Raw genomic sequence first — 26862 nt, forward strand, 5'->3', positions numbered from 1 at the left:
TTGGGCACCGGGACCCCCCCCCCCAATCTTAACACCAACCAGGCCCTGAGCCAAGGACAGGAACCCTGAGTGTGGGTCCACCGGGTCCCGGTTGGAATTTTTCAAGGAGAGGGAGTCTCATCTCTTGCTTTGCCTCGCGCCAGGGACCTCGTGCTAGTGCTTTCCATACATTGTCTCATGTGATGCCACCCTCCCGTGGGAGAGCAGCCGTTCACAGATGATAAAACCGAGGGCTCCAAATGGCAGGGCGCATTGCCCCGGGCTCCACAAGGGGACTAGAACTTGGGTTTCCTCATCTACCAATTAAGAGCCGACGTTCCTTCTCTGCTCCCGCCTGCCCTTCCCCTGTCCCCCACCCCACCCCACCCCCACCCCCGGGGCCACACAAGTCCTACCCTGGCTCCGCCACTCTTGGGAGCTAGGGGACTGAGGGCAAATTCTTTAACCTTTGTGCCGCTCGCTTTCTTCATCTGTAAAGTGGCAGGGTTAATTGGGACGGTACGATGATCTAATTCTAATACATGAAAAGTGCCGCTGGAGCTGTGCCTGGCACACTCCAGAAAGAACGCATGAAGGGCCCGCTGTTATTTTCTGTCTGCTGGCAATCACCACCTCTTGCCTGACGTTATCACTACGCGGCTGCTGTCGTGACCTGCCGGGGCCTAGGTGGGGGTGCAATGTCCCTCCACCCCCCCACACACACACACACTCTGGGCCCTAGTTCCCTGGTGGGTGAGATAAGGGTACCATGCTCTACGATCCCCAGGAAGGCGGGGTCCCCAGCATATGCCCCGTATCTGCCACAGGGTAGGGGCTGCAAAAGTGACTCCAGTAGAGGGATGCCCAGACAAGGTCCCACCTGGGGGGACCCTCAAAGTCAGCGCCAAGGTGCACAAGGTAGCTCCCCTCGAGCTGTCTCCTGACTGGATGGTGCACTCCCTCAGCACTGCCAGGAGCCTATTAAAGTTACCAGCGTCTCCCTGGGTCTGTGAGCCCTTTGGGGCACATGCCCCCCTAGCCCAACTCAGGCCTTCCCCTTTCGCCGCCCACATTCCTCCCAGATCCTGCTCTGCCCACGAGCAGCTGGGCTCTACTATCTCCTAGTTTGGGCCACCTCGAGAAAGTTGATGGGGTCAGGGGCTGGGTGTGCCTCAGCTCTGGGCACTTCTAAGCCTCAACCCTCTCACTCAAGTGCACCCCCTCCCAGGGCTCCCCTGCCCCAGCAGTCCTGCCCCCTCCTCAAACACACACCCCCTCCAGCCTGCCCCCTCTTTCTTGTAACCTCTGTTCACTCCCCCCGCCACCCCCTCCCCCAGCTCCTGTCCACTCTACCAAGGAACACTTACTCATAGCTGGCTGAATTATCTGAATAGGCATAGGCCCTGGCTCAGATTCGGAGCGGGGAGGGTCTGAGACCGGTGTGGGCTCCCACTGGATGTCGTCCCACACCTCAGCCTCCACAAGACACGAACTGACCCCTGCGGTGCCACCCTCCTTGGCCCCGCAGCCCAGACCAGCACGCGACCCCTCACTGCCCTTCCCCCAGAACATCAACACCCCACAACCGCTGCTCACGTCGATCCCCTCCTCTCCGGCCCCCGCTCACACAGCCCCAGCTGGGGTCTTCATCACCACCACCCCCCCACCCCCGTTGCCCCAGGGCACCTCCATCTTCCACAGCCAGAATGGCCCTTTTCACTTCGCCAAGGCTCCCACCGCCCACCCATTCACCAATGCCTTGACTTGGCATCCTGACCCTGTAGGCTGCTGGGTTCCCCTGCCACCCCCTCCCCATTTTCCCTGATTGTCCGGTGGGCGGAGGGATGTCAGCTTGTATCTGGCTTCCTGGCGACTCCCCCGCCTCCCTTCCCCCGAGTTTGCAAATGCCTCCTTTAAGAAGGCTCGGTCCGGCCCCCAGGCTGGGTTTGGGCGCCCACTCCCTCTGGGCTCCCGCCGCTTCCTGTCCTCTCCCCTCTGACCTCTGACAGCTGCACAGTTGCACTATCTGCCCTGAAAAACTGGGGGCGCCCGGAGGGCAGACTGGCCCCGGCGTCCTGGCGCCGGTAGCTGGGAGCCCACTGCAAGTGTATCGAGCCAGCAAAGCAAGCGTGGAAAGGAGGAAATTGGCAACCGCTGACCTCACCCGGATTACAGGCTCCGGGGGCGAGGGGGCGGGGCCGCGCGCGCGGGAAGGGTGGGGGCGTGGCCACGCTTGACGGACGGGCCCGCGGCCCACTGCGAGAGGAGGCCGGCCGGCCGCCCCGCCCACCGGCCGTAGATAAAGCCGCCCGGGGCCGCAGCGGCTCAGGCGGTTCGAGGGGACTCACCTGCTGCAGGTGACCGGGGCGGACCTGACCTGGACGAGCGAGGACGGGCGCAGGGCCGGCCACTGGGGGACGATGCAGCAGGAGCGGACCGTGCGGCTGCAGTACGGGAGCCGCGTGGAGGCGGTGTACGTGCTGGGCACGCACCTCTGGACCGATGTCTACAGGTGAGCAGGGCCACCGCGACGGCCCGAGACCCCCCGCCTCTCGCCCCCCCAAATCCCGAGACCCTCACACAGACCCAGCAACCTCACCACCCCTTTCCCAGGGCCCCTCCCCTGTCCTCCAATCTTCCCACGGTCTGACCCCGTCCAGCCCCTTTCAGGACAACCCCAGAGACACCCCTAGTCCTCCCGCCATCCTCTCCCCTCAGCACCTCCCTTCTCCGCCCAGGCCCTCCCCTTCCTCTCAGACCCTCCCGACTCCCCACTCACCTCGAATCAGCTGAGCTTTCTCCAGGATTTGCTGGGGGAGGGGGGGGGGGGCTGGGGCCAGGCCAGAGGGGAGCTGCCCTGGGGCGGAATCTGGCCCTGGGGGTTGCTCGGGCTCCAATTTCGCCCTGTGGGGGCTGCCCGTGGTTGCCTGTCCCCAGGCACTGGCTGTGAGCTCCTGTCCCCAAATGCCTTCCCCTGACTTCACCCTGGGGTTGAGAAGGACTTTATTCTGCCAGGCTGGAGGGTGCAGAGGTGGGGGTCTTTGTCCGAAGAGCGTCCCTGATTCTAGACCCTGTCCCCTCCCCGTCTTCACTTGCCCACAAATGTTGGCAGGGTGCAGGATTTCTGAGACAGCAGGACATCGGGTGGGGGGATTGAGGCCATGCCCCCCAAAGCCCCCAGCCCCCAGGAAGCAGGCAAGGCCAGCGGTCCATCTCCTGTAATTCTGTGGGGCATCCTTGCGAAGGTGTGGCTGGTGTGAGTGAAAAGGTGGACGGGGTCCAGGTAGGATCATTCTGTGACCATTCTGCCATAGCAGCCCTCTATTCCAAGCATGTGAAATGTTCCTCGTTGCTAGAGTTTGGAGGGGCCAGTGCCAACAGGAGAGAGCATGCCGGACTCTAAGGCGGGACCCCATGCTGATAACCTTAGGCAGGTCCCCTAACCTCCCTGTGCCTTGAGCTGAGCTGGAGGTGCCAGTGTGACGTGTTGCTCCCAAATTGCCCTGTCATCTGGACCACCCGCCTCCCCAGACCCTTACCAATCCCATCCCTGTGTCTTCCCACACACCCTCCCCAGCCCATCCTCTGTCGTCTCCGGTGGCCCCAGCAGCCCTGCCCACCCACTCGCCTGCCACCTCTTGGGCAGGCACTGGCCACCCCGATACCGTTAAGCCCCAGCCTCCTTCCATGAAGGCGAAGGTCCTGGTCACCACGCAGATGAGGGACCCTCCCCAGGCATCTGCCCCTGGCCTCGGTTGTCCACATGGAAACTCCAGGGGTGGTTTCTGAGGGTCATAACGCAGCAGTGAAGTGTGGTCCAGGCCTCAGTATTTGGGAGAGCTCCCCTCCCTTCCCCACCCCCAGTCCTAAACTGAGCACTGCCAGGGGGTGGGCAGGTAGCCAGGGCACTTAGGTCTCTAAGCCTCAGCTGTCCCCATACCCGCCTGTTTGTGCACTGGGGCCCTTTTGCCGCAGCCTGAAAGACTGGCATGGTGCCTCCGGAGGGGGGATGGGGAGAAAAGAGAGGGGCCATGCTCAGGCCTCCTGCCCTACCTTGTCCTGGCAGAGAGAGGCCCAGCCCCGGGGCGGGGTGGGGTGGGGCGGGCATTGAGTCGGGGAGGTGTGGACTCACCCTCCCTCTGCCAGGGGGCAGAGCTGTGATGATCCGCTTTGTCCTTTCTCAAGAAAGCGGCCACTGCCACCACAACCCACACCCCGCAACTGCACTTCCCTTAAGACTCCCCCACCCCCGAGAGAAGAGGTGCAGTCTAGACCAGCACCGTCCAGCAGAGACAGAATGCCAGCTACAAACTGAGCCACAAGTGTAAATTTTTAATTTTCTTGTGGCCCCATTTTTTAGGATTAAAAGAAAGAGGTGTGGGGCACCTGGGTGGCTCCGTGGGTTAAGCATCCGACTTCAGCTCAGGTCACGATCTTGTGGTTCCTGAGTTCAAGCCCCGGGTCGGGCCCTGTGCTGACAGCTCGGAGCCTGGAGCCGGCTTCAGATTCTGTGTCTCCCTCTCTCTCTGCCCCTCCCCCGCTCATTCCCTCTCTCTCTCTCTTTCTCTCTCTCAAAAATAAGTAAAACACTAAATAAAGAGGTGAAACTAATTTTCATAAAATATATTTTTAAATGTTTATTTTGAGAGAGAGAGAGAGTGTGCGCATGCACGAGTTGGGGAGGGGCAAAGAGAGAGGGAGAGAGAGAATCCCAAGCAGGGCCGTCAGCACAGAGCCCTGCCGGGTTTGATCAGCAAACCCTGGGGCAGCAAATGACAGATTACTCCAGGCTTCTGAATCAGAGAAAGGAGAGAGCGAGGGGGCCAAGAACTCGAGTGGTGATGGCCCGGAGCAAAGCTCTTGCCTGGTTTTTATTGAGAATCTTATCAGTGCATCTCAAAGGCTGCAGGGGAAAGAAATATGTAGTTTCAAAAGCAGGATCAAAGCTTATTCCTAAGTTTTTGGCTGATGAGTACAATCAGGGTAGTGACGTGCAGGCAGGCGAGCGGAACGTGATGGGGGCAGTGTATACATCACAGGAAGGGGGTTGTTTTTCTACCTTAGATTAAGCATTTACACAGTGGCAAGGTCTGGCTGTTTCCAGGCTTGACATTTCAAAGGACACCTGGTTTCCCTGGTCTGCTTTGCTGCTTTTCAACCGGCTGTTTCCCAGGCTGCAAACATTTCTTTCTTAAATCTTAGCCAGCCAGGCTCTATGAGTCTCTACAGAGCCCAGATCGGGGCTCTGTTTCACAAATCTGTGAGATCGTGAACTGAGCTGAGACCAAGAGTTGGACACTCGACCAACTGAGCCACCCAGGCATCCCAATTTTCATAATATATTTTATTTAACCCAATATATCCTAAATACTAGCATTCCAGTATGTAATCAGTATGAAACTTGTTAGTGAGATAGTTTACATTGTCTTTTTCATACTAAGTCTTTGAAATCCAGTGTGTAAGTTTTATACTTATGGCACATCTCAGTTCAGTTTTCACCAAGCATCCAGTGCCCAGAGCCCCAGGTAGGCGGTTGTCATTGTACTGAACAGCACAAGTCTGGAGCAGAGGTCCTGAACCTCAACGCCGTTGCACTTGGGGCCAGATAACTCTTTGCTGGGCGGGGAGGGGGCTGTTCCGTGCCTCGTAGAATATTTAGCTGCATCCCTGGCTTCTAACCCCAGTAGCAATGCCCCTGCAAAAGTGACAAGCCAAAATGTCTTCAGGTAACGCCAGGGGTCCCCTGGTGGGAGGACAGAGTCACCCCCAGGTTTGAGAACCACCGGTCTAGTGGAAGGAAGCCCTTTCTAGAACAAAGCAGCTGGAGCTGTTACTGCTGTTGTCACGCCTAATATCGGTAGCGTTACGAGCTACTGTCAGTATTAATAATGGCAGAGATTTTAGGGAGCACTGAGAAACCAAATGCATTATCTTGTATCTTCCTCATCGCAGACCTTGGGGGTCATGCTGAGATCATCCCATGTTGTAGATGAAGAAAGTGAGGCCCAGAGAGGTGTCACATAGGACTCCGGGCCAGGTCTGTCTGACTTAACTTCCACTCTATCCTGTGTGACCTTCAAACTAGCAGGTTGAACTGGGCGACCCTCTCAGCCTGTGTCCCTTCTACCCTCCGCTGCCCCCAGACACTTCACTCGCCCCCTTTCAACCCTGCACTTCCCAATGAGTCCTTCTGGACCCAGACACAGGTACTGACGCCAGACCCCACATGAGCCCCCCTCCCCCACGCCCCCGCCAGGGTCTCTGTGGAGGCATCAAGGGACAAGGCCTGGTGGACCCTGGGCCCAGTTAGTAAGGGACTATTTTTGACTTCTCACTCCTGAGTGACAAAAGAGAATGAACAAGTCTCCACACCCACACCCCCTTTCCTAAGACGCACACGCGGCTCCCCTCCCAGACACACGGTGGGGACCTACCTGCCCCGTTATTCAGCAGACCCTATGGTTGACCCCCCCCTCTCCCCAGCCACACTGACCCTTTGGGGGTGGACGCCCTGACCCAGGCACATTCTGGGTGCTGGTTCTAGCGAGCTGTGACTAAACACACAGAAAAGGGGAAGTGGGGATTTTTATCTAGAGATTTGCTTTGCCATAGTTATTGAAGGCACTTTCTGTTTCCTTCTCTCACGCCCAAGCATCTTATCTTAGGTCTGGCACAGGTACGCCTTGCCCGCACCATCTCCCCCGATGTTCCCTTTAGCTGGCAGCTGCTTCCTCACTGGGGCTGCCGGGGCCCCCGCCTGATCCTGGCTTGAAGCTAGTGAGGGCACAGAGCAGTGACATTCCCATGTTGGTTTCACCCTCCTCCCCACTCACCTTTGGTTTCCCAGCGGGGACACCCCCAGAGCTGGGAGGCGTTGGAGAAAGGGCAGCCGCGGGGTCAAGTAGTGGGGTGATCACACTCTGCCTGACTCTCCCGCTGACCCACAGACCAAGTTGTGAAGGCAGATTCTCCTACCCCTCCCTTTGTTTACACAGTCCTGGGGGGTGAGAGGCGGCCCCCTCACTCTGCTGGAGAAAGTTCAGGATCCGTATCCTGAAGTCCACAGGAACTTCAGGGCACGGGTGATGTGAACAGTTGTCTCTTGCCTCTGCAGGGTGGCCTCCTAAATTACACTTGACCTCAGGATGAGAAGGGAGGTGGGAATGATCCCCGCGCCCTCCCCTGGCATAACCCAGGGCAGAGGCTGACCAGCCATGTCTCTTGGCAGGATCTTGACCATCACTTTCGGGCAGAAGATAGGAAGGAGGGTACCAGGGCGGGAGAAGCAGGCACAGTAAAATGTTGGGAAAATAGGGAGGGGTACAGATTTGTACCCCACTTTGGGGAAGAGCCCAGAGCCTCAAAATTCACCACCTCACTCCCTCGACTCTTCTCAGACTCCCTCCCTCCCTGTTCCTCGGTTGGTATGAGTGTTTTAGAAAGTATCCTTAGGACAAAGGCCAGGGAGGGTCTGCGATCCAGTTAGAAGCAATGGAGACTTGGTGTGCCATGATCTCCCCTTCCCTTAGAGTGCCAAGCCCTGCCTCACCGATCCCATCTCCTGCCAACGACCCTGCACACACTCCACTCTGGCCGCACTGGTTTTGTGGATCCTACTAGCTCTCGACCACACCAAGCTCATTCACACCACGGGGCCTTTGCACATGCTGTTCCCTCTGCCTGGAGGACCATCCCCCAGACCTCTGCAAGCCTGACATTTCATCCACCAAGGCTTAGCTCAGATATCACCTCCTCTGAGCAGCATTCTCCACACCGGCTGCCTTCCTCACTCCCATACACCTCCAGCCCTCGAGTCAATGAAGGGCTCCTTCATTGAGTAAATGAATGGATGGATGTGGCCAGTGATGCATGTAGACTGGCCTGTCACTGGGCTGAGCTCCCCACCCCCAGCCTCAAGGGATGAGCACCGTTGGACCGGCCAGTGGAAGGTCAAGGGCATGTAGCCGAGCTTGGCCAGAGCGGCGCTTGCTCCTAAGAGAATGATGATAGGGGGAATCAGGCCAAGTCAGGAGGCCTCATAAATTAGAACAGCACCCAGCGCTCTCAACCCTAAAGAGGAGGCCTTGCCAGGAGCGGTTCGGGGGCTCTGGTTTCAGGCTAGCTCCTGGGAGGGGTTGGGGGGAGGGGGGCCGCGTTCTAAGGAGGACCTTGTACCCTGTGTGTCCGGCCCAGCTTGCATAGCTGGGGTCCCCGAGAGCCTTCCCTCCTTGCCCTCAGGGCCCTGCATCAGGTTGGGAGCATGGTGACAGGGGCTCACCACCATTGACCTCTCCTCTCCCCCCTCCCCCGGCTGGACAGACACCTGTTAGATGGGGCGGGGGGGGGGGCAGTTTTCAGAGGCAGCTCTGCCTGTCCAGCCACGCCAGACTCCATGGCCAGGGGCTTTGACTATCTAGGCCACTCACCCGAGCCTTCGGTGTCCCTTCTCTGGGCCTCTGACCCCACCTACAAAATCAGCAGGGAGCTCTAGGGGTCCCTAAGGGCCTCTCATTTGCTCTTGTCCTGAGCCAGGCCTGACATTCTCCCCTCGCCTTCCACCAGAGGACCTTTAGGGAAGACTGTAACCTGTGGATCCTCCCCCAGGAAGGGAGCCACCAGACCCAGAGCTCAGAGAGCTTGAATTTACCCCCACGCTCTGCCAACACCGTCCCTGAGACTCGGAGCAAGTGCTCACCCTCTGCCAGTCTCAACATGCTCCCCTGTAAAATGGGACGATATTGAGACAGACCTCATGGGGTGTCGGGAGGATGGACCGAGATCCCGTGAGTCAAGGGCTTCCAACAGCGCCTGGCACGTAGTAAATACTCAGTAAGTCATTATCGTGAAGTACCGTTGGGCTTATTGTAATATTAGTAAAACGATAACGAGCTATGGCCTCAAAACATCCATGAGACTCATGGGAAAGAAATGTTGAGCATTTGTTTTAAGTGCCGTTTGAGGCACCAACAAAGTGGGGGGAGGGAGGAATCCTGGCGGATGGCATCAGGGAAGACTTGCTGGAGGAGGAGGCAGCCAAGCTGAAGGATGGACAGGGTGCACAGTGTCATGGGGTGCACAGGACACGCCATGCAGGAGCAAAGGTACCTGGCAAGACAGTAGGGACCCACAGGGGCAGAAAGGGCATCGACTCCGTAGCCTAGAGCGTAAGGCTAGAGAGTCAGTGAGCTCAAGCCAGGGCTTTGACTGCCAGGCTCAGACGTTAGACTTTGTGACGTAGGCAGTGGGGAGCCACTGAAGGCGTCTGGGGAGGGAGTGGCCACAGAGGAGACTGTTTGTGCCCTAAGGAGAGGGGCGGCTGGAAGCACCAGTGCCTCCTGAGAGAGGCTGCTGAGGTCACCAGGCAGAGAGAGACCCATCCCCGTCCCCAGCCCCCATCACGCCAGCTAGAGGCTTTGCCTTCCTCCCGTCTGGAGGGTGCTCGCCGTGGCGTTGCCTGCCAAGCTGGCACCCACGAACCCCCTCACATCCTGCAGAGACCCGAGGGCAGGATGTCGCAGTCAGACCGCCAGGAGCTGGGCTCCCTGTGGGGGTGATCCCCGCCTGGTGTTAACGAGGCCCGGGACAGGTGGATAAGCCGAGAGTTCCAGATGCCAGCTAGGAGCGGGCACGCCGTGCCCTCACGCCTGGGGCCGAGTGGGCACCCCAGCCCCACGAGGCCAAGCTGGTGACCCTTCCCTCTGACTGAGCGAAGATCGGAGAAACCGACTGGTTCCTCGGACGCCCTAAAACCTTCGCGGGGCCGGGCACTTGTTAGGTCTCCGCAGTCCATTCCCTCGGGCCGGGCTCAGCCAACCTCCCTCTTGCACATCTGACACCGCATTCCAGTCTTGCTCAAAGCTCCTTTGTGTGACACCAGCCATGACTCTCCATTCCCACGGCCATCACCTTGTCCCACACCGCCATCCTGACTCACCAGGACAGCGGCAGTCACTTCACTGAACCCCCCCCCCCTTGCGCTGTTGCTCTCCTGAAACGCATTCCCCACCCCGCACCCTGGGCCATCTGTCTACAGCGCAAAAACGGTCATGTCACCGAAGCCTAGAAGCCATCAGTGCCCTCGGGGGGTGGGGGGGGCGCAGGGGGAAGGCCAGCTCCTCGCCATGAGCTAGGTCCTCTCCTCCCGCCACCCCCCTCCCCTTTGCTCACAAACCGCGGCCACGCTGCTCTCCCTCGTTTCTCCAACGCGCTCGGCTAACGTCGCTTCAACGGCCACCCAGGCTGCCCGTGCTGCCGGGAATCCTCTGCTCGTCCTCCTCCTCTCTGTGTCCAATTCGTTGCTTCTCAAACTGTGGGAGCTTGTTAGTAAGGCAGTCTCCAGGCTACACGTTCGCCGTATTAAGACCACGCGCGTGTCCCCAGACCCCTGTCCCTTCCCCTAGTCCTGGTTTTGCAAATGCTGGTGACATACCCCAGGGATGCCTCTTAGGCGGGAAGGGTCCGTGATCCTAGGTCTCCCGTTCACCTCGAGAAATGATAGCACCTTTGCTGTAATAACTTTTGAAGATAACCGTTGTTAGTTTGCCACTAAATGAATAACGAAACGAAGAAAAGACACGGGGCACCCGAGCGGCTCAGTCGGTTGAGCGTTGGACTTCGGCTCAGGTCATGGTCTCACAGTCTATGAGTTCAAGCCCCACATCCAGCTCTCTGAGGGCAGCTTAGAGCCTGGAGCCTGTTTCAGATTCTGTGTCTCTCTCTCTCTGCCCCTCCCCTGCTCACGTTCTCCCTCTCTCTCAAAAATGAATAAACATTAAGCAGATTTTTTTAAAAAGAAAAGAAAGACATGCAGTTTCATTCCACAACGTGTATGTGTAGCACATCATCATGTTGGATGCACAATTATATTTGTCAGTTGTTCCTCCATAAATTGGGGGGGGGGGGAAGAAATGCAGTGTTTTTTTAAGTTTATTTATTTATTTTGAGAGCGCGAGAGAGAGCACAAGCAGGGCGGAGGGTGGGCAGAGAGAGAGAGAAGATTCCAAGCAGGCTGCATGCTGTCAGTGCGGAGCCCAACGTGGGGCTCGAGCTCATGAACCGTGAGATCGTGACCTGATCGTGGCCGCCACCAATTTCCCCACTCGGTCCCTCGATACTATCCTGGGCCCCTCCCTGCCTTCTCCAGGGACAATCAAGGTGCCCACAGCCCCTGGTTCTCGGGTTTCTGGGGGATGAGCTCTGAGAGGTTGGTTCTTTCTGGGGAGGGAGGCAGCCAACAGGATCTCCAGGGGACAATGGGTGCCTTTGTTGCTTCTGCCAGAGCCGCTCCAAGAATAGCTGTTTGCTCAGCTCAGAGCAGGGCTGGTGCTGGGGTAGGAGGGAATGGGGCCCTGGAGCTCCAATGCCAGCCAGGGCCAGGCGTTAACCCCCTGAGCCTCTGGGGCCTCCTCCAGTTTCTCACTGGCCCCGAGGAACGAAGGTGGCAGGAAGCATCACTTAGAGCAGCAGTTGTCAAAGTCGGGTCCTAAAACTCATCCTGCCCTGTGAGTTTGTAAAGCATTGTTTTCTAAACTGTATGCAGAAACCCAACGTATAAAACCAGATGAAATCATAGTGGCTGTGCGTAAAGGGAAGTGGGGACCCAGACGAGAGATCCCCAGCTTTTCAGTGCCTCCCTCCTCACCCCTGGGTGCAGGGCCTGCGCTCCCCCGGTGCCAGCCGCCTCCCGCTGGTGTCATGCTCCCATTTTCCATTTGGTGAAACAGAGGAAAAGTGCGTTGCCCAAAGCCATCCGGCAAGTTGATGGTTAAAGCTGGGACTTGGGCTAGAGGAATATTTTCCTGACCTGAGACCACAATTGCCCAGGCTTGTGATTTTTCCCCCACACTGTATTCTACCTGTAGTACTGTTAACATTTTTCTTTACATCAACTCACATTTTATAACTTTATCTTATTTTACTTTTTTTAAGTTTATTTCTTTATTTTGAGAGAGAGAGAGAGAGAGAGAGCTTGAGCAGGGAAGGGGCAGAGAGAGAGAGGGGATGAACCTGATGCGGGGCTCGAACTCACAAATTATGAGATCATGACCTGAGCTGAGATCAAAAGTCGGATGTTCAACTGACTGAGCCACCCAGGCGCCCCTAACTTTAAGTGGCGATCTTGCAGGGCATCTGGCTGGCTCAGTGGGTAGGGCATGTGACTCTCCATCACGAGGTCTTGGAGCCTATTTTAATAAAAAATAAGTAAATAGGGGCTCCTGGGTGGCTCAGTCAGTTACGTGTCTGACTCTTGGTTTTGGCTCAGGTCATGATCTCACGGGAGTCCGAACCCCAAGTTGAGCTCTGTGCTGACAGCTCAGGGTCTGCTTGAGATTCTCTCTCTCCCTGCCCCTCCCCCACTTACGCTGTCTCTCTCTCTCTCTCTCTCTCTCTCTCAAAATAAATAAACTTAAAAAATTTTAATAAAAATAAATAAATGGGGAACTTATGTTATTACCATAAATGGCAATCCTTTGTCAATTGCCATGAAAAGATAACGCTTTTTTTAAATTTTTTTTCTTAACATTTATTTATTATTGAGAGACAGAGAGAGACAGAGCATGAGCAGGGGAGGGGCAGAGAGGGGAGGAGACACAGAATCGGAAGCAGGCTCCAGGTCCTGAGCTGTCAGCACAGAGTCCGACGCGGGGCTCGAACTCACACACCGCGAGATCATGCCCTGAGCCGAAGTCGGACGCTCAACGGACTGAGCCACCCGGGCGCCCCGAAAAGATAACACTTTTAATAAATACATAAATCTTTTCAATTGTGCATCCATGTGCCACCTCACAGCGTCTTACACGTGTGCCCTTTGGGCGATGCCGCCTGGCACTTCTAGAAGGCTCACCTCTGTCCTGCTCAGCTCCACCCTCTTTGCTGGGGTGTGTGTGATGTGCCCAGCCCCACGCTGGTCTCTGCAGGAGGCGGGGCGGGGAGCCCCTGAAGCCGTCGGGGGCTTGCCATCCAGAGAACAGGTACCCCGTGGCAACACCCTGAGACAAAACTCAGTCCCTGCCCTGTGACGGATGACGGACAAAGCCCATGGGACAGGAGGGGTGGGTGGGTGTCTTCTGGGTGGGCAGATGGACACGCAGAAGGTGCAAGGAGCACGCCCAAGCCTCCCTCGGCAACTCAGTGGCAAAATTGGGCTCAAGCCCACGTGTCAAGCAAGTGGACCCCCAACCCGGGTTTTTGCTGTGACTCTGCTTCTCCCAACCATGAGTGTGGACGGAGGACAGCAGCCCACCGCCAACAAGCGTCCAGCCTCAGATCAGCTCAGTGACCCCGAGATGGGCTCAGGAGTTCAGAAGGGGGCAGTTGGACAAGAAACAGGGTGGCCCTGGAGCTTTTTCAGGCTCCTTTCCCAGCCCCGGGCATGGACGGCCAGACCCTGACCCACGCTCTCCTGCAGTGCCCCGGACCAGTGGTCTTGGCCAGCGGCCCCTGCAGTCCGTGGCCTGGCTCAGAGACACCCTGCCTGGCGGCCTCCACAGACTCACTCACAACCTTGGTCACCCCAGAGCTCTAACCACCAGACTGCACTGCCGGGCGTCTAAACCAGTGGCTCCCTAGACCCGTGTAGCTCTGAAGCAGCATCACCAACAGGTCCCCGAAACAGTAGACACGCAGGTGGCTCAGTCGTGAAGCATCTGACTTGGGCTCAGGTCGTGATCTCACGGTTCGTGAGTTCGAGCCCCGCTTCGGGTAAGCCCTGCTTCTCTCTCTCTCTCCCTCTCTCTCTCTGCACCTCCTGGGATTCTCTCTCTGCCCCTTGCTCACTTGTGCCCTCCCTCTCTCAGAAAGAAAGAAAAGAAAAGAAAGGAAGGAAATGGTAGAAATGCAAAGTCTCAGGCCCCACTCCAGAGCGTCTGAATCTGAAACTCTGAGGAGGGCCCGGCGATCGTCATTTAGACAAGTGTTCCAGGTGATGCTGCTAACCTCTCACCCAGCCTCTGGCCGCTGCTCACCTCTGCAGCTGCCCCGGCCGGACCTCCGCTCTGCCAGCCAGACGCTCCGGGGAGAGGATCCGCAAATCTCCAGCCTTAAAAGAAAAACCCTGAGGATTTAGACCGCACCCTCTGGTGATTCTGATGCCCAACTGTAGTGGAGAACAGCTCAGGAACCGGGAGTGCCGGGCCCTCGGGACGGCAGATGTGCCTTCAAAGCTGACACTTACCTCTATGTCTTAGTCCCAAAGCCCAGGGGAATCCCACCTAAATCCCTCTGAGCCCTCTTCAGACTGGGCACTGGCTTTAGCAAAACTGTCCTCCCCGGACACCTTCCTCCCCCAGTCTCCCTGTCCTTCCTGTGGCCTCCCCTTAAACCAGTGTCTCAGGCAGTAACAAAATACCGCGGGTTGGCGGGCTTGAAAAGAGCCAATTCTCTCTCCCAGCCCTGGAGGCCGGAAGTCTGAGATCAGGGGCCAGCGTGGTCGGGTTGGGGTGGGAATGCTTCCTGGCGGGCGGGTAGCCGCTCTCTGGCTGTGGCCTTCCTCGGTGCGTGGGAGAAAGATCTCTCTTCCCCTTCTCGTAAGGCGGCCAGCCCTATCAGACAGGACCTCGTGCGCATGACCTCATGTCACTTTAATTATCTTCTAAAAGCCCTGTCTTCAGATGCAGTCATGTTGGGGAGCCGGGCTCCAACATGTGTATCTGTGGGGGGACACAAATGTGCCTAGATCAAACCAGATCAAACCAGTCCGCTTCCTGCCCTGAAATCTTAATGGCTTTTCAAGAATTCCAAATGTACCACCGTTTCATAGAAGGCCGCCCCAGAACCCCTAGGAATGACTGTGAGAGGGGAAGTTCCAAGGTGGGAAAGAAAGTCACGGCGGGAGGGGCCTTTGTGACAGAGCCAACTCACCCCTGCCCTTTGAGGACCCAAGTTCCAGGCTCCTTCCCTGGGCAGACCCCGCACTTGGGCGCCTGCCGCTTTGAGGCCTTTCCACCAAGTTCTGCCTGTAGCTCAGACACGGGAAGGGGGGGCGGGCCCTGCCTTTGGAGCAAGTTCATTCCTTGGTCCAGGCCTCTGGGCCTGGACCCGTAAGGTACCACACGGGTACCCGTCGGAAGCCATGAGGAAGCCATTAAGAATTCAGAGCCGCAGGCCCCACCCTCGAACGTTCTGACTCAGTGGGTACGAGACGGGCCCAAGGAATCTGTATTTTTTTTTTAATTTTTTTTTTCAACGTTTATTTATTTTTGGGACAGAGAGAGACAGAGCATGAACGGGGGAGGGGCAGAGAGAGAGGGAGACACAGAATCGGAAACAGGCTCCAGGCTCTGAGCCATCAGCCCAGAGCCCGACGCGGGGCTCGAACTCACGGACCGCGAGATCGTGACCTGGCTGAAGTCGGACGCTTAACCAACTGCGCCACCCAGGCGCCCCCCAAGGAATCTGTATTTTAACTGAGGGCCCTCCTCACAACCAGGTGATTGTAGTGCAGCGGGGTCCTTTGCGGGGGCCCCCAGACCCGATCCCCCAGAAGGGCCCTTGCCACCTGGCCCCCCAGAAGTTTTTTCTTGGAGCCCCTTGTCCCACCTGTCTGGGGATCGCCTCCTCCGACCCGCTCTCCTCTCTCCCTCCAGTGCGGCCCCTGCCGAGGCCCAGACCTTCAGCCTGAAGCACTCAGAGCGCGTGCGGGTAGAGGTGGTGCGTGACGGGCAGGCCGAGGAGGTGGCCGCCAACGGCAAACAGCGCTGGCTTCTGTCGCCCAGCACCACGCTGCGGGTCACTATGAGCCAGGCCAGCACCGAGGCCAGCAGCGACAAGGTACCGCGGCCGGGGAGGTGCTCCGAGGGCGGCGGGGACCAGGGGCCCAGCTAGACCGCGCCGTCCCAGCGCAAAGCGAGTGGGAACCACACCCCCCCCCCTTTTGCCCGTTGTCTAGTTGCCACAGTGAAAGGGCGAAAAGAAAGAGGTGGGCCTAATTTTCGCAGTGCGTGGCCCTTAACACCATAGAGGACAGTCTTACGAGTTTGACGTGATACCAGCATAAAAGAAAGACTAAGGAGCTGGCTCACGTTCTTTGTCGTACCAAGTCCGTATCGCACGGCGCGTGTGAAATCAGATTTGCCACGTTTATGTGCTCGGTACCCACGTGTGGCTGGTGGCTACTGTTTTGGAAGCTCCGTGCCAGACGGCCGAGTGGTGATTTCGTGGAAGGTTAAGGCTGTCGGCTGCCGAGTGATCTATTAGAATCGCTGGAAGGTACACCCCGCAACGTCCTCGGTCTCAGCGGGGTCTAAATGGGGCACTGAGTGCCCCTGGGTGATTTGCCCGGAGCTGAGACCAGATGTCTCCTCGCTGGGTCCTTTGATTACGAGCTTTGCCATGTGCCCCACGGCAGTGATGGCTCTGGGCGTTATTCAAAGCAAACAACCTCAGTCCCGTGCCCTGGTTGCTTAGCAGAAGCTAGTCATACGCCATGGTAGACCCAGCAGAATGCACCGGGGCACACAGGTAAGCAGTCAGCACCCCGGATGCCCTCTGAGAGGAGGGGAGGCCCCTGTCCGGTTGGATAATTGGACAGAAGCAGCCCCGCAACCCAGGAATGCTTCCTGGAGGAGACGGTTTGCATGTTAGGGGAGAACTGGCTTGAGAGGCCGTGAGGTATGAGTCAGGGAGGGGGGTCCCTGCAGACCTTGCTGCCTGTGATCTGTGATCTCTGCTCTTCTCTCCCTCCCGGTGTGCCCCTCCCTGCCAAGGTCACCGTCAACTACTACGAGGAGGAGGGGAGCATGCCCATTGACCAGGCTGGGCTCTTCCTCACGGCCATCGGTAAGTTGGTGGGGCTGTGGCCCGCGTGCCTTTGCTCCCCAGGGGCACCTGGCCTGTTTTCAGTGCCGCGGACCTGGCACTCGGAGCTTCCTCTGAATAATGCGGGCCCGAGAAGGGATGCACAGGTACCCAGTCCCTTCCGTACTGGGTTGGGGGGTGTCCTGCAGGAGGAGGCAGGCCCTGGCCCGCCAGCAACTCACCCTGGACCCAGCCGTGGAAACAGAGATGCCTGGGCCCTTAACTCGCCTAGTCCAAGCCCTTCATTTGGCATTTGGCACAGCAAGGCCCAGAGAGGTTAGGGAACTTGTTCAAAGTCACACAGCAACTCCACAGCAGGTTGAGTCCGGAGCTCAGGATTATTCCCCTCCCAGGGCCTTCCCATCTGCACAGCACTCCCCTGCTCGGGTGCCAGGGCACATGGGGTGGGGTCTTCTCCAGACCTTCAGGTCGGCTTCTTCTGCAGTCGAGGTGTTCCATGTACATGTGTATATGCTTTTTCCGGGAGGATATTTCAGGGGGTCATTCTGTCTGTCCAGCCTTAATGTAGCATTGATAGAGTTGCCACATGGCAGGGGGAGAGAACCACCAGCTACTGAGAGTCAACTCTGTGCTGAGCGCTTTAAAAACAGTAATAATGGCTTCCATTTCTTCAACACCCACTCTGTGTCCCGGCCTGTGCTGGGTGCTTTGAGGAGGAGAAGGAGAAACTCCTGAGCTTTATTGAGCACCTACAGCGTGCCAGGCTCCAATCCTAGACGTTTTACTGTCACGATTGCCATCTACTCTCCTAGCTGTCCCAAGGATCGACGGGGGGGGGTCTCAGAACTGCCCCCAGAAAGCAATTAATTCCCACGTCAGGGCTGCCTCCTCCAGCCGTGTGCCGTTAGCCACCAAAATGGGCTCAACAGCAACGCTCCCCTGCTTCTCACCTTTTCCCCAGTGGGTTCTTTTGCTGGTTACCCTGACCCTCTTTCTGCACCTCACGAGGGAGAGCCCAGCCTTGGGGTGGGGTCCTCAGGACGCCCTCCGCGGGGCCTTGGGAGACAGGCGCCAACGCCTCCCCCGTTGCAGGCGGGAGCCAGCAGGTGTATGCACGTGAGGATGTCTCAGATGACCGGCCCTGAGGAAACCGAATCCCACAGAGACAGGGACACTGGTGACAAAGCAGGAAGGGCAGCGGCCAGAGGCCTGTCCAACGGGGGTGGTCCCAGAGGGCTGAGCATGCCATTAGCGAGACTTCTGCCAAAGCGAGGCACACAGAACAGATGGCAATGCCCCGTGAGGAGGCAGGACTGGACCCCCCTCTCCACGAAAAGACCCTGAAGCTTGTTTGCAGAGGGAGCAGCAGGGCCGAGACCCCAGAACATACTAACTACGCGTCCAGATAGTTTAGATTCCACGGGTCAGTAAAATTGTGGTTTACTCCAGTAATAAGCCTGCCCATTAAAATTGTTGTTTAATGTTTATTTATTTGAGAGAGAGTGACAGAGCATGAGCAGGGAAGGGTCAGAGACAGAGGGAGACACAGAATCCGAAGCGGGCTCCAGGCTCCGAGCTGTCAGCACAGGGCCCCGAGGCGGGGCTCGAACTCATGAACCATGAGATCATGACCTGAGTCAAAGTCAGATGCTTAGCCGACCGAGCCACCCGGGCGCCCCCATTGAACCCTAGTTCTGTTCTGAGCCCACGCTGAGCAGAGAGAGCCCTGGCTGCGGATAAGTCTAAGTTCTGGCCCTGCCCCTTCAGCCACCTAGGGACCGTCACCCCTCTGAGCCCCAGGGCCCTCCTCTTCACGGCGCATGCTTGCGCTGTGCTCATGGGGACCCGATGGGGTGCTGTGTGCAAAGAAGATGCTCAGTCAGGACTTTTTCTTTTCTCCCTTCTGCTTGGGGGTAGCCACATTTCCCCTCTGCCTGAGCAAGTTGGAAGATCTTTATTGCCCCTCAGTCTTCCTCCTGGGATTTGGAAATAAACCCATGGTGCCCTCGGCCAAACCGGGTCTCAGTTCCCAGTCCCGCCAAGGACTTGCCGTGTGACTTACCAAGGAGCCCACCCCTCTAGACCTCACTTTTCCCCAGCTGTGAAATGAAGCCTTTGGGCCCCGCGGTCCCCGAGGGCCTTCGAGACTCCAGGTACAGCTGATTTGCAAAGCCCCCCCCGCCACTCCCCCAACCCCGTTGAGGGGAATGAGGGTGGGGGACGGGCTCCTCTTTGTTGCTATCCTGGCAACAGGAGCACGACGCGAGCCCTGAGAATTTTTAGCATCAACCTAAGGATCTCACTCCTTGTACCCCTTCCCCAGAGTCTAGGATGATTGCCCTAGTTGGCTGTGGGGGAAAAAGTCCTTCTTCCCCACCACACCCCAAGCTGCCCAGTTACGTAAGAAGGCCAGGCACCCTGCCACTGTCCATGGGGGCCGGCGGCCTCTCCCAGGATGCTCAGGCCTCTGTGTCAAGCCTCCGTGTCTTGATTCTCGGGGCAGACTACCTTGAACCCAATCCCAGTGACATTTCCCATAAATCTGCCCCACACCCCAGAGGCCACCTGACACCTTAGGGCTATTCTGGGGAGCTGAGGTAGGACTCAGAGCCTCTGGGAAATGTCGTCTGGAGCCTAGATGCCCCGAAACAGATGTCCTCTCCTCTCCTCCCTCCCCCCCCCCTCCCGGGGAAGACAGAGCTATCCCAAGAGGGCAGAGCTCTGGGAGGGTCATGAGAGCCCTATTCTCTGTCCCTACAAGGATCATCCCGTCAGAATCTAGTTAAATTGAACTTTGGAGGAAGCTTTGAAGGGGGAGAAGTCCTCGGTTGGGCGCGGGTGATAAGAGGGCCCAATTAGGTAATGCCTGAATATCCTAACAGGAAGTCAATGAAACGTGTCTGAAGTTAACAAATCAAGGAAAAGCAACAGAGATTGCCTCGGGCAGGTGAGGCGATGGGATGGACAGGAAACTTATTTTTCTTTAGAAGCTGTTTGGTGCTATTTGATTTTTTTTTTTTTTTTGCATTATGTGCAAATATTATATCGATAAAATGTTTTAACTTAAGGAACTCATCATGAGGTAGAACACAATTAAGTGCTTCGTAATTTCTCTCCTGTGATCCGCTGCTCTCGTGGACCCGCCACTGCCATGGCGGGCGCCACCTTGCCCCAGAGACAAAAGCCACAGGGGTGCGCCAGGGTGGGGATGTGGCCAGCCCCTCTGGGAATGGCCTTACAAGGCCAGGGGCCTGGAGTCAGAGGCCCACCCGGGATGCCTGGCTCTGCACTCTCTGGGGACATCATGGTCACTTCCCTGCTGGGTGCCTCGGTTTCCTCGTCTGTGTGGCGAGGGTGGCAGGGCGAGTGATAACTCCTCCCTGCATGGCAAGTTCTCTGCCTCTGGCAAGGGGAACTGCGCACACAGGAGAGATTGTTACCTTGAAAAGCAAAGAAAGGGATTCCTTAAGGAGCCCGGGTCCGTGGCTGGTTCTCGGGGGCGGAGCTTCGGGAAGCCAACCTCGCGGAGAGGCCGCATTGACTGGGGAGTGTCCAGCTGGAACATTCATGAAGGTCCGGGAGCCAAAATCAATACTGCTTTTCCATCTGAGACTTCGGTCGCTTAACAGCAGCTGGGGGCACCCCCCTTCACCACTTTGTCCCCAGCATCCTTACCCTGCACCAGCCTCCAGGTTACCAGCCCCGTCTGCTGACAGGTGACATCTCTGAGGTTGGGTTTGCTCACCTGTGCAACGGCAACAATAATATTTATCCCATAGGACCGGCGATTCCAGGGCAGACGCTATGCCCTGAATGCCCACTGCTGGGTCCCCATGCCTGGTATAGTGCCTGGAAATAGTAGATGACCAACAGTGATTGGCTGAGCAGATGGTCGATGGGAGAAGCTTACCTAATCATGCCCTATGGCACCTGGCATCCCTAGGGAGGCAGAGGTTGGGACCCTGGGGTGCTGCCTCTCCCAACGAAAGAGTACCCTAAAAGCTTCCCCTGCCCTGCCTCCTCCTAGACCCAGAAAAGCCACATTCAGGGAATCGGGCTATGGGCAAAGGGAAGACTTGAGTGTAATCCCTAGGGTGAGCCATCTCCGGAATGGTGACATCAGTGCCCTTCCTGTGCCAGGACCCTCCTTCCCACCCGAGCCAGGGAGAGAGCCTGCCTGCCAAGAGGACAGACCAGGAATGCATTCATTCCCACCCAACTCCTGCCCTCTGTCCAAGTCATGCTCAGCGTGAGGCCAAGCCCACGGGGCAGTTCTGGGACCTGGACTAGCTTGTTCCATTGTGTGACATCCCCATCACCTTGGGACAAGCTCCCCTGCCCCTCCCTGTTAGTCTCTAACTCAGGGGCCATTTGGCAATATCTGGGGACACTTTCATTGCTGAAATTGGGGGGTGTTACTGGCATCCAGCAGGTAGAGGCCAGAGATGCTGTTAAACATCCTCCAGTGTACAGGACAGTCCCCACAACAAAGCATCCAGCTCGAAATGTCAGCAGTGCCTACTGTTCCAATTAGTACACCTCCTCCGACTAGGAAGGGCCCCATTTTGCAGGTAAAGAACCTAAGGCTCAGAGAGGCTGTCTAAACTGCCCAAAGTCACACAGCTTGTAAGCAGAAAAGCAGGGTTCAAACCTAGCACTCTCTTGACACTAAATCTTGAGCTCATTTCACTGCCCCACACAGTTTCTGTGACACCTGTCCCCGGGACAGGCCTAAGGTCACCAAACGCCCCTTCCCCAAAAGAAAGAATAAACAGGGACCTCACCCTGGATCTTCTAGCTGACAGCCTGGCTTCTCGGGCACCCTGAGATCCAGAGGGGTTGGAGACCTAGTTTCCCACCCACAGTAAAACCCTGGTGGGAGGTGGGCGTTCTAGAAGAGATCACATACAAATGTACCACCTGTGTGTGCACCATCAGGACAGAAGACTGGGAAAGGCAGTCAGGAACCCCTATGAAAGTTTTTCAACTTTTTTTTAATGTTTATTTATTTTTGAGACAGAGAGAGACAGAGCATGGGCAGGGGAGGGGCAGAGAGAGAGAGAGAGGGAGACACAGAATCCGAAGCAGGCTCCAGGCTCTGAGCTGTCAGCACGGAGCCGGACGCGGGGCTCGAACTCACAGACCGTGAGATCACGACCTGAGCCGAAGTCTGACGCTCAACCGACTGAGCCACTCAGGCGCCCTGCCTGTGAAAGTTTTTAAAATGTGAGCTTCAGATCTGACCAAACACAGTGTGTGTCCCAGTTCTGCTAATGCTACCTGTTCACACAGGGCACACAATTTGGCCCCTCTGAGCCAAGGCTCCTAAACCTGTAGAGTGAGGTTCATCCCGCCTACCCCCCAGAACTGCCTGCGGAACAGTGAAGTATTGGGAGATCCCTGGCCTACCTCACCCTGTCCGGCAGGCTCAACAATTCACCCATGTGTCTGTCCCCAGAGATCTCCCTGGATGTGGACGCAGACCGGGATGGCGTGGTGGAGAAAAACAACCCAAGAAAGGTACCTAGTTACCAGGGCAAACGGGGCTGGCATGGGGTGGGGGGGGGGAAGTGCCTGGGGGCAGAGCCCCAGGATGGATCCCGTAGTTCTCCCAGCAGACACAGACAGCTCCCCTTTTACAGAGGAGGAGACTGAGGCCCAGCGCAGGCTCCCACACATGGCACACCCGTGGCAGAGCTCACGGGGGAGCCGGGCTCCTTAAAGCAATAGCTACAGGGCCCTTTCCTGAGTCTCAGTCCCCCCCCCCCACACACACACAGGATGGGACACTAGTTTGTGGAAATAATGACGTCCTGCCACAGAGAAAGTGCTGCCAAAGCATTTGCTCTCATTATTTTCCCTTTTTTTTTTTTTTTTTAATTTTAAAACTGAACGAGGGGGACTGTCAGGAGGAAAGATTGCATTAATTGTTCTCAGTTCCAGTCATATATTTTTTCTCACTTTAGAGGAGAGAGCAAGTGGGGGGAGGGAGGCAGAGGGAAAGAGAGAGAGAGAGAGAGAGAGAGAGAGAGAGAGAGAGAATCCCAAGCAGGCTCCACTCTTAGCCCAGAGCCCAACACAAGGGCTTGATCCCAAGACCCTGGGATCATGACCTAAGCTGAAATCAAGAGTGGGATGCTCGACCAACTGAGCCATCCAGGCGCCCGTGCATGTTATTTTTCATGGTGCACACACAACGCCTCTCTTGTTCTACTCATTCATTCATTCATCATTCATTTATTCCTTTTATCCTGCATTCCACACTCCCATTCTGCTTCCTGGCAAAGGGCCATTTTAACGGGCTCAAGGTGTTTCTTTCTGTTCTCATGATTCTTTTTTTCCTTTTTAAATTGTCTTTATTTATTTTGAGAGAGACAGAGACAGCACAAGTGGGGGAGGCGCAGACCGAGGGAGAGAGAGGCTCCACACTGTCAGTGCAGAGCCTGATGTGGGGCCTCGAACCCACAAACCACGAGATCATGACCCGAGCTGACACCAAGAGTTTGACGCTTAACCGACGGAGCCACCCAGGCACCCCTGTGTTCTCATGATTCTCGTAGAACGCACAGTGTGGTTCGCGCGCGTGTGTATTTTAACTCGTGTCGAGAGCCTTCTGCTGTCCATTTCATGCTGCTTTCTCCTTTGCCCTCAAGCCAGTTGTTCAGCTCCACTGGTTTCGCCCTGCGTATATCCAGGCGGTTTGCTCCTACCTATTTTCCATTTCCTGGCCTTCTACGTCACCGATATTTTTGCCAGGGGCATATGTTACTTTCATATGCCAGTTCATCCCCAGAGAGGACGTGTACGATGCCCTCAGTGTAGACCCAGGGCGGATGCTCAGGGCTGGAGAATCAGAAGGGCCTCCAGGAAGAACGGATGGCCGTGCCACAACCAGAAGGAGGAGTGGGGTTGGCCAGGTTAGGGGGACACCGGACCACGCAGTGAGCACAGCGACGTGTAAGGGCACAGGCCTGAGAGCTGGGGGAGCAGAGCGAGCGAGGGGGAAGGTGGGGGGGTGCTGAAGGAGGGCCAGCAGGTCTCGCCGGACCTTGCAGCCTGCGGTGAGGGATGGGGACTTTATCCTAAGTCAACAGGGAGCCCCCGGCAGGGCTTAAAGCAGGAAAGCAACATGATCTGGTTGGAGCTCGTTCCAATTCGGCCCTGGCTGCAGCGTAGAGAATGGATCGCCTTGCAGGTCCCATTTGGACCACTCAGCATGTCTGCAAACAGCTGGGTGTCTGTCCGTCCAGGCATCTCCCCGTGATCCCCTGTGGACTTCAGAGCCTGTCATAGAATGTCGGCGGGCTCATTTCTCTGGCCTCCCTCCGTCTCCCTGCCTCCACCTCCTCCAGGCACAGGCACACCAGACACAAGGCTCATAAAAGCCCCGGTCAGTTTTCCTATCTCTGGGTCTCCCTCTGCCACCGTCCCCCTCCTGAGCTTACCTCCAGTGCTTACACTGCCCCTCTCCGGGCATCAGATGGGGGATTCGCGTTTGCCAAGTGCCCCCTGCCCCTGATGAGCGGTGACTGCTCTTTCTGTCATCCTGGGGCTGTCTCTTTGGTGTCCCGTGGGATCTGCAGTGGCGCCGGGAATCAGCCAGAGGGTAGACAAGAAGGCACTGACCTGTCTCCCTGCCAACGCAGGCATCCTGGACCTGGGGCCCTGAGGGCCAGGGGGCCATCCTGCTGGTGAACTGTGATCGAGACACGCCCTGGTTGCCCAAGGAGGATTTGAACGACGAGAAGGTCTACAGCAAGGAAGGTACCAGCGGGACCCACGCTCGGGGGTGGGGGCAGGGAGAAGCAATGGAAACACTCCTGCTCAGTCCTGGGCCGGGCCAAGGCAGAGGCAGGAGCGACCTTCAGTCTCCAGGGGGTGGTCGACTGAAGTATCCACTCTTGCTAAAAAAAAAAAAAAAAAGACAAATCTACGAATGTGGTTCAATTGGAACCACATTTTTTAGGAGTTACACGTACCCATACACCTAGGGAACGGACTGGAAGGAAATTCTCAAGAGGTCACAGGAGATCATGGTATTGGAGGTGATAACCGGGTTTTATGCTTTTCTGCAGTTTCCACAATACACATGTGGGGGGGTGGGGTGCGGGTTCTGTCTTGATGGGAAAAGTGAGGGTTATTTGCGAGCCAACAGTCCAGCCGCATGTCTCTTAATTCTAACCTCCTCGTGCATCCCCCTGCCCCGCCCCCCGCACTCGCCACAGACCTCAAGGACATGTCCCAGATGATCCTGCGGACCAAAGGCCCAGACCGCCTCCCCGTGGGATATGAGATCGTTCTCTACATTTCCATGACAGACTCGGACAAAGTGGGCGTGTTCTACGTGGAGAGTGAGTGACCCCTGCCCTTCTGAACGTTTCCGTCCCTTGAGCGCTCACTGAGCTAACCTCACCGGGGCCCAGCTCTGCCCTCCACCTTCCCCAAAGTTATCCCCAGCTCTGCCCCAGGCCTTCCCCAGACGCCTCTGTGGAGTCTCCTGTCCTCCCACCCCTTAGCAGTTATGGCCCCTGCAGGTGCAGGTGACTGGAGAGGGCCAGGATTGGCCTCTTAGAAATAGCCACTGGGAGCACTCTTGTCCTGTGAAGTCACGAGGCCCCAGGGATGGGCCTCTCCCGCCTCAAAGGAGTTGGTAGTGATGCAGGTTTATGTATAACCTAGAGTCCCCCCTTCCCCATGAACCAAAGGAGGAAGGGCTTTTGAGGTCCATTTTTTCTAGAGCCACATCACCTTCATGATATGCACCCATCACTTCCCTGGGTGTTTTCTGCCCATCTCGGACTTTCTGGAGCCGAGAACGACTTCTCTTTTTTTTTTTTAATGTTTATTTATTTTCAAGAGAGAGAGCATGCGCATACACAAGCAGGGCAGGGGCAGACAGAGAGAGAGAGCGGGGACAGAGGATCCGAAGCGGGCTCTGTGCTGACAGCACAGAACCCCCCATGGGGCTCAAACTCACAAACCGTGAGGTCGCGACCTGAGCCAAAGTGAGACGCTCAACTGACTGAGCCACCTGGGTGCCCCGACTGCCTTCTAACTTTTAAAGCGTCTCCAATGAGGTTCTGGGCACCTTTGCAGAGCTGACCCCTTGCTCCTCTTGATGGTGACAGGGCACCCTGGGTCCCCGCTGTGCAGGGAGCTTGCTTCCGCCACAGAACTAGCCCTCACAGCTGCCCGCTCTGTCTCATTCTTTCTAGAAATACACGTTGAGCCCCCTCAGTGCCAAGTGCCATTCTCAGTGCCGGGGTCCTGGCAGTGAACTCTGCAGTCCCGGCCTGCCGTGGGGGAGGCGATGGCCTAGTGAGGGAGACCTGATAAGGAGCACAACTGGAGGGAACGATACCCACCAAGTAATAGGGAACATCAGAGACAGAGGGGAGGCCTCGCTAGCCTGGGAAGGTCTGGGAAGGCTTCTCTGAGCAGGTGACATTTGAGCTGAGACCCAAATCAACAATGGGGAGGAAATAGCCATTCATGAGCTGAGGGAAGAGTGTTCCAAGCAGAGGGAACAGCACATACAAAGCCCAGAGGAGCGGACCAGCTTGGGGCGTTGGAGGAGCAACAGGGAGACCAGAAGTGGTGGCTGTGTTGGAGTCAAGGTCAGCGATCTGGGCAGAGGCCAGGGCATGCAGAGAGAGGCCTTGGATTTTATTCTGAGTGCAGTGGAAAGCCATTAGAGGGTTTTAAGCAAGGGGCTGTCAAGATCTGATTTATGTATTAAAAGCCTCTCTCAGCAAAATAGTTTGCTTTGCAATTTGCCATGATGTGGGGCGGGGCTTCCCCTGTGTGCCCAGCTGTCTGGGGGGCCCCGGATCTCCGGCCTACCTCTGGGGCCCACCTCTGGACAGGCTTGCTAGAACCACGAGGAGCTGGTCACGGGGGCCCTGGACCCTCACCGCAGGGGGTGATTTAACCAGGACAGCAGTGGACAGCGGCCACCCAAAGCCAGTCCTCCCTCTGATCCACCCTGGGCCCGGACAGTGACCTCACACAGGTTGGAACGTCCCCAGAGACAGGCCGGCTCTGCTGCCCCCAGGGGGCCGGAGAGGTTGATGTTTACCCCGTCCAGTCCAGGGTTGCCACAGCGACAGGGGCTGCCGGCGGGACCGG

At 56.9% G+C, this 26862-nt stretch overlaps 1 protein-coding gene and 1 non-coding gene across 3 annotated transcripts in view; both read left to right on the forward strand.

Annotated features, from left to right (window-relative positions):
• The first annotated feature begins 2319 nt into the window (after positions 1 to 2319).
• The window catches only part of PADI2 (peptidyl arginine deiminase 2), a 43781-nt gene continuing 19238 nt past the window's right edge, over positions 2320 to 26862 (forward strand). The window contains exons 1-6 of one of the 2 annotated variants that reach the window (XM_047082804.1): positions 2320 to 2491; positions 15564 to 15747; positions 16683 to 16755; positions 22193 to 22254; positions 24381 to 24498; positions 24960 to 25085. In XM_047082804.1, the coding sequence (XP_046938760.1) occupies positions 2400 to 2491; positions 15564 to 15747; positions 16683 to 16755; positions 22193 to 22254; positions 24381 to 24498; positions 24960 to 25085 (655 nt within the window). In that variant the 5' untranslated portion in view covers positions 2320 to 2399. Of the gene's footprint in view, positions 2492 to 15330; positions 15407 to 15563; positions 15748 to 16682; positions 16756 to 22192; positions 22255 to 24380; positions 24499 to 24959; positions 25086 to 26862 lie in introns of those variants that run through there. The other variant, XM_047082805.1, reaches the window with a different exon arrangement.
• Positions 10275 to 10408, forward strand: LOC124516806 (small nucleolar RNA SNORA72). The gene has a single exon (XR_006963195.1). It is a non-coding gene; the product is annotated as a small nucleolar RNA SNORA72 (small nucleolar RNA).

The sequence above is a fragment of the Lynx rufus genome, unplaced genomic scaffold (genome assembly GCF_022079265.1).
Source record: "Lynx rufus isolate CCGP_SWC_20201006 ecotype Redwood Valley unplaced genomic scaffold, mLynRuf1.p SCAF_2, whole genome shotgun sequence".
NCBI lineage: Eukaryota > Metazoa > Chordata > Mammalia > Carnivora > Felidae > Lynx > Lynx rufus.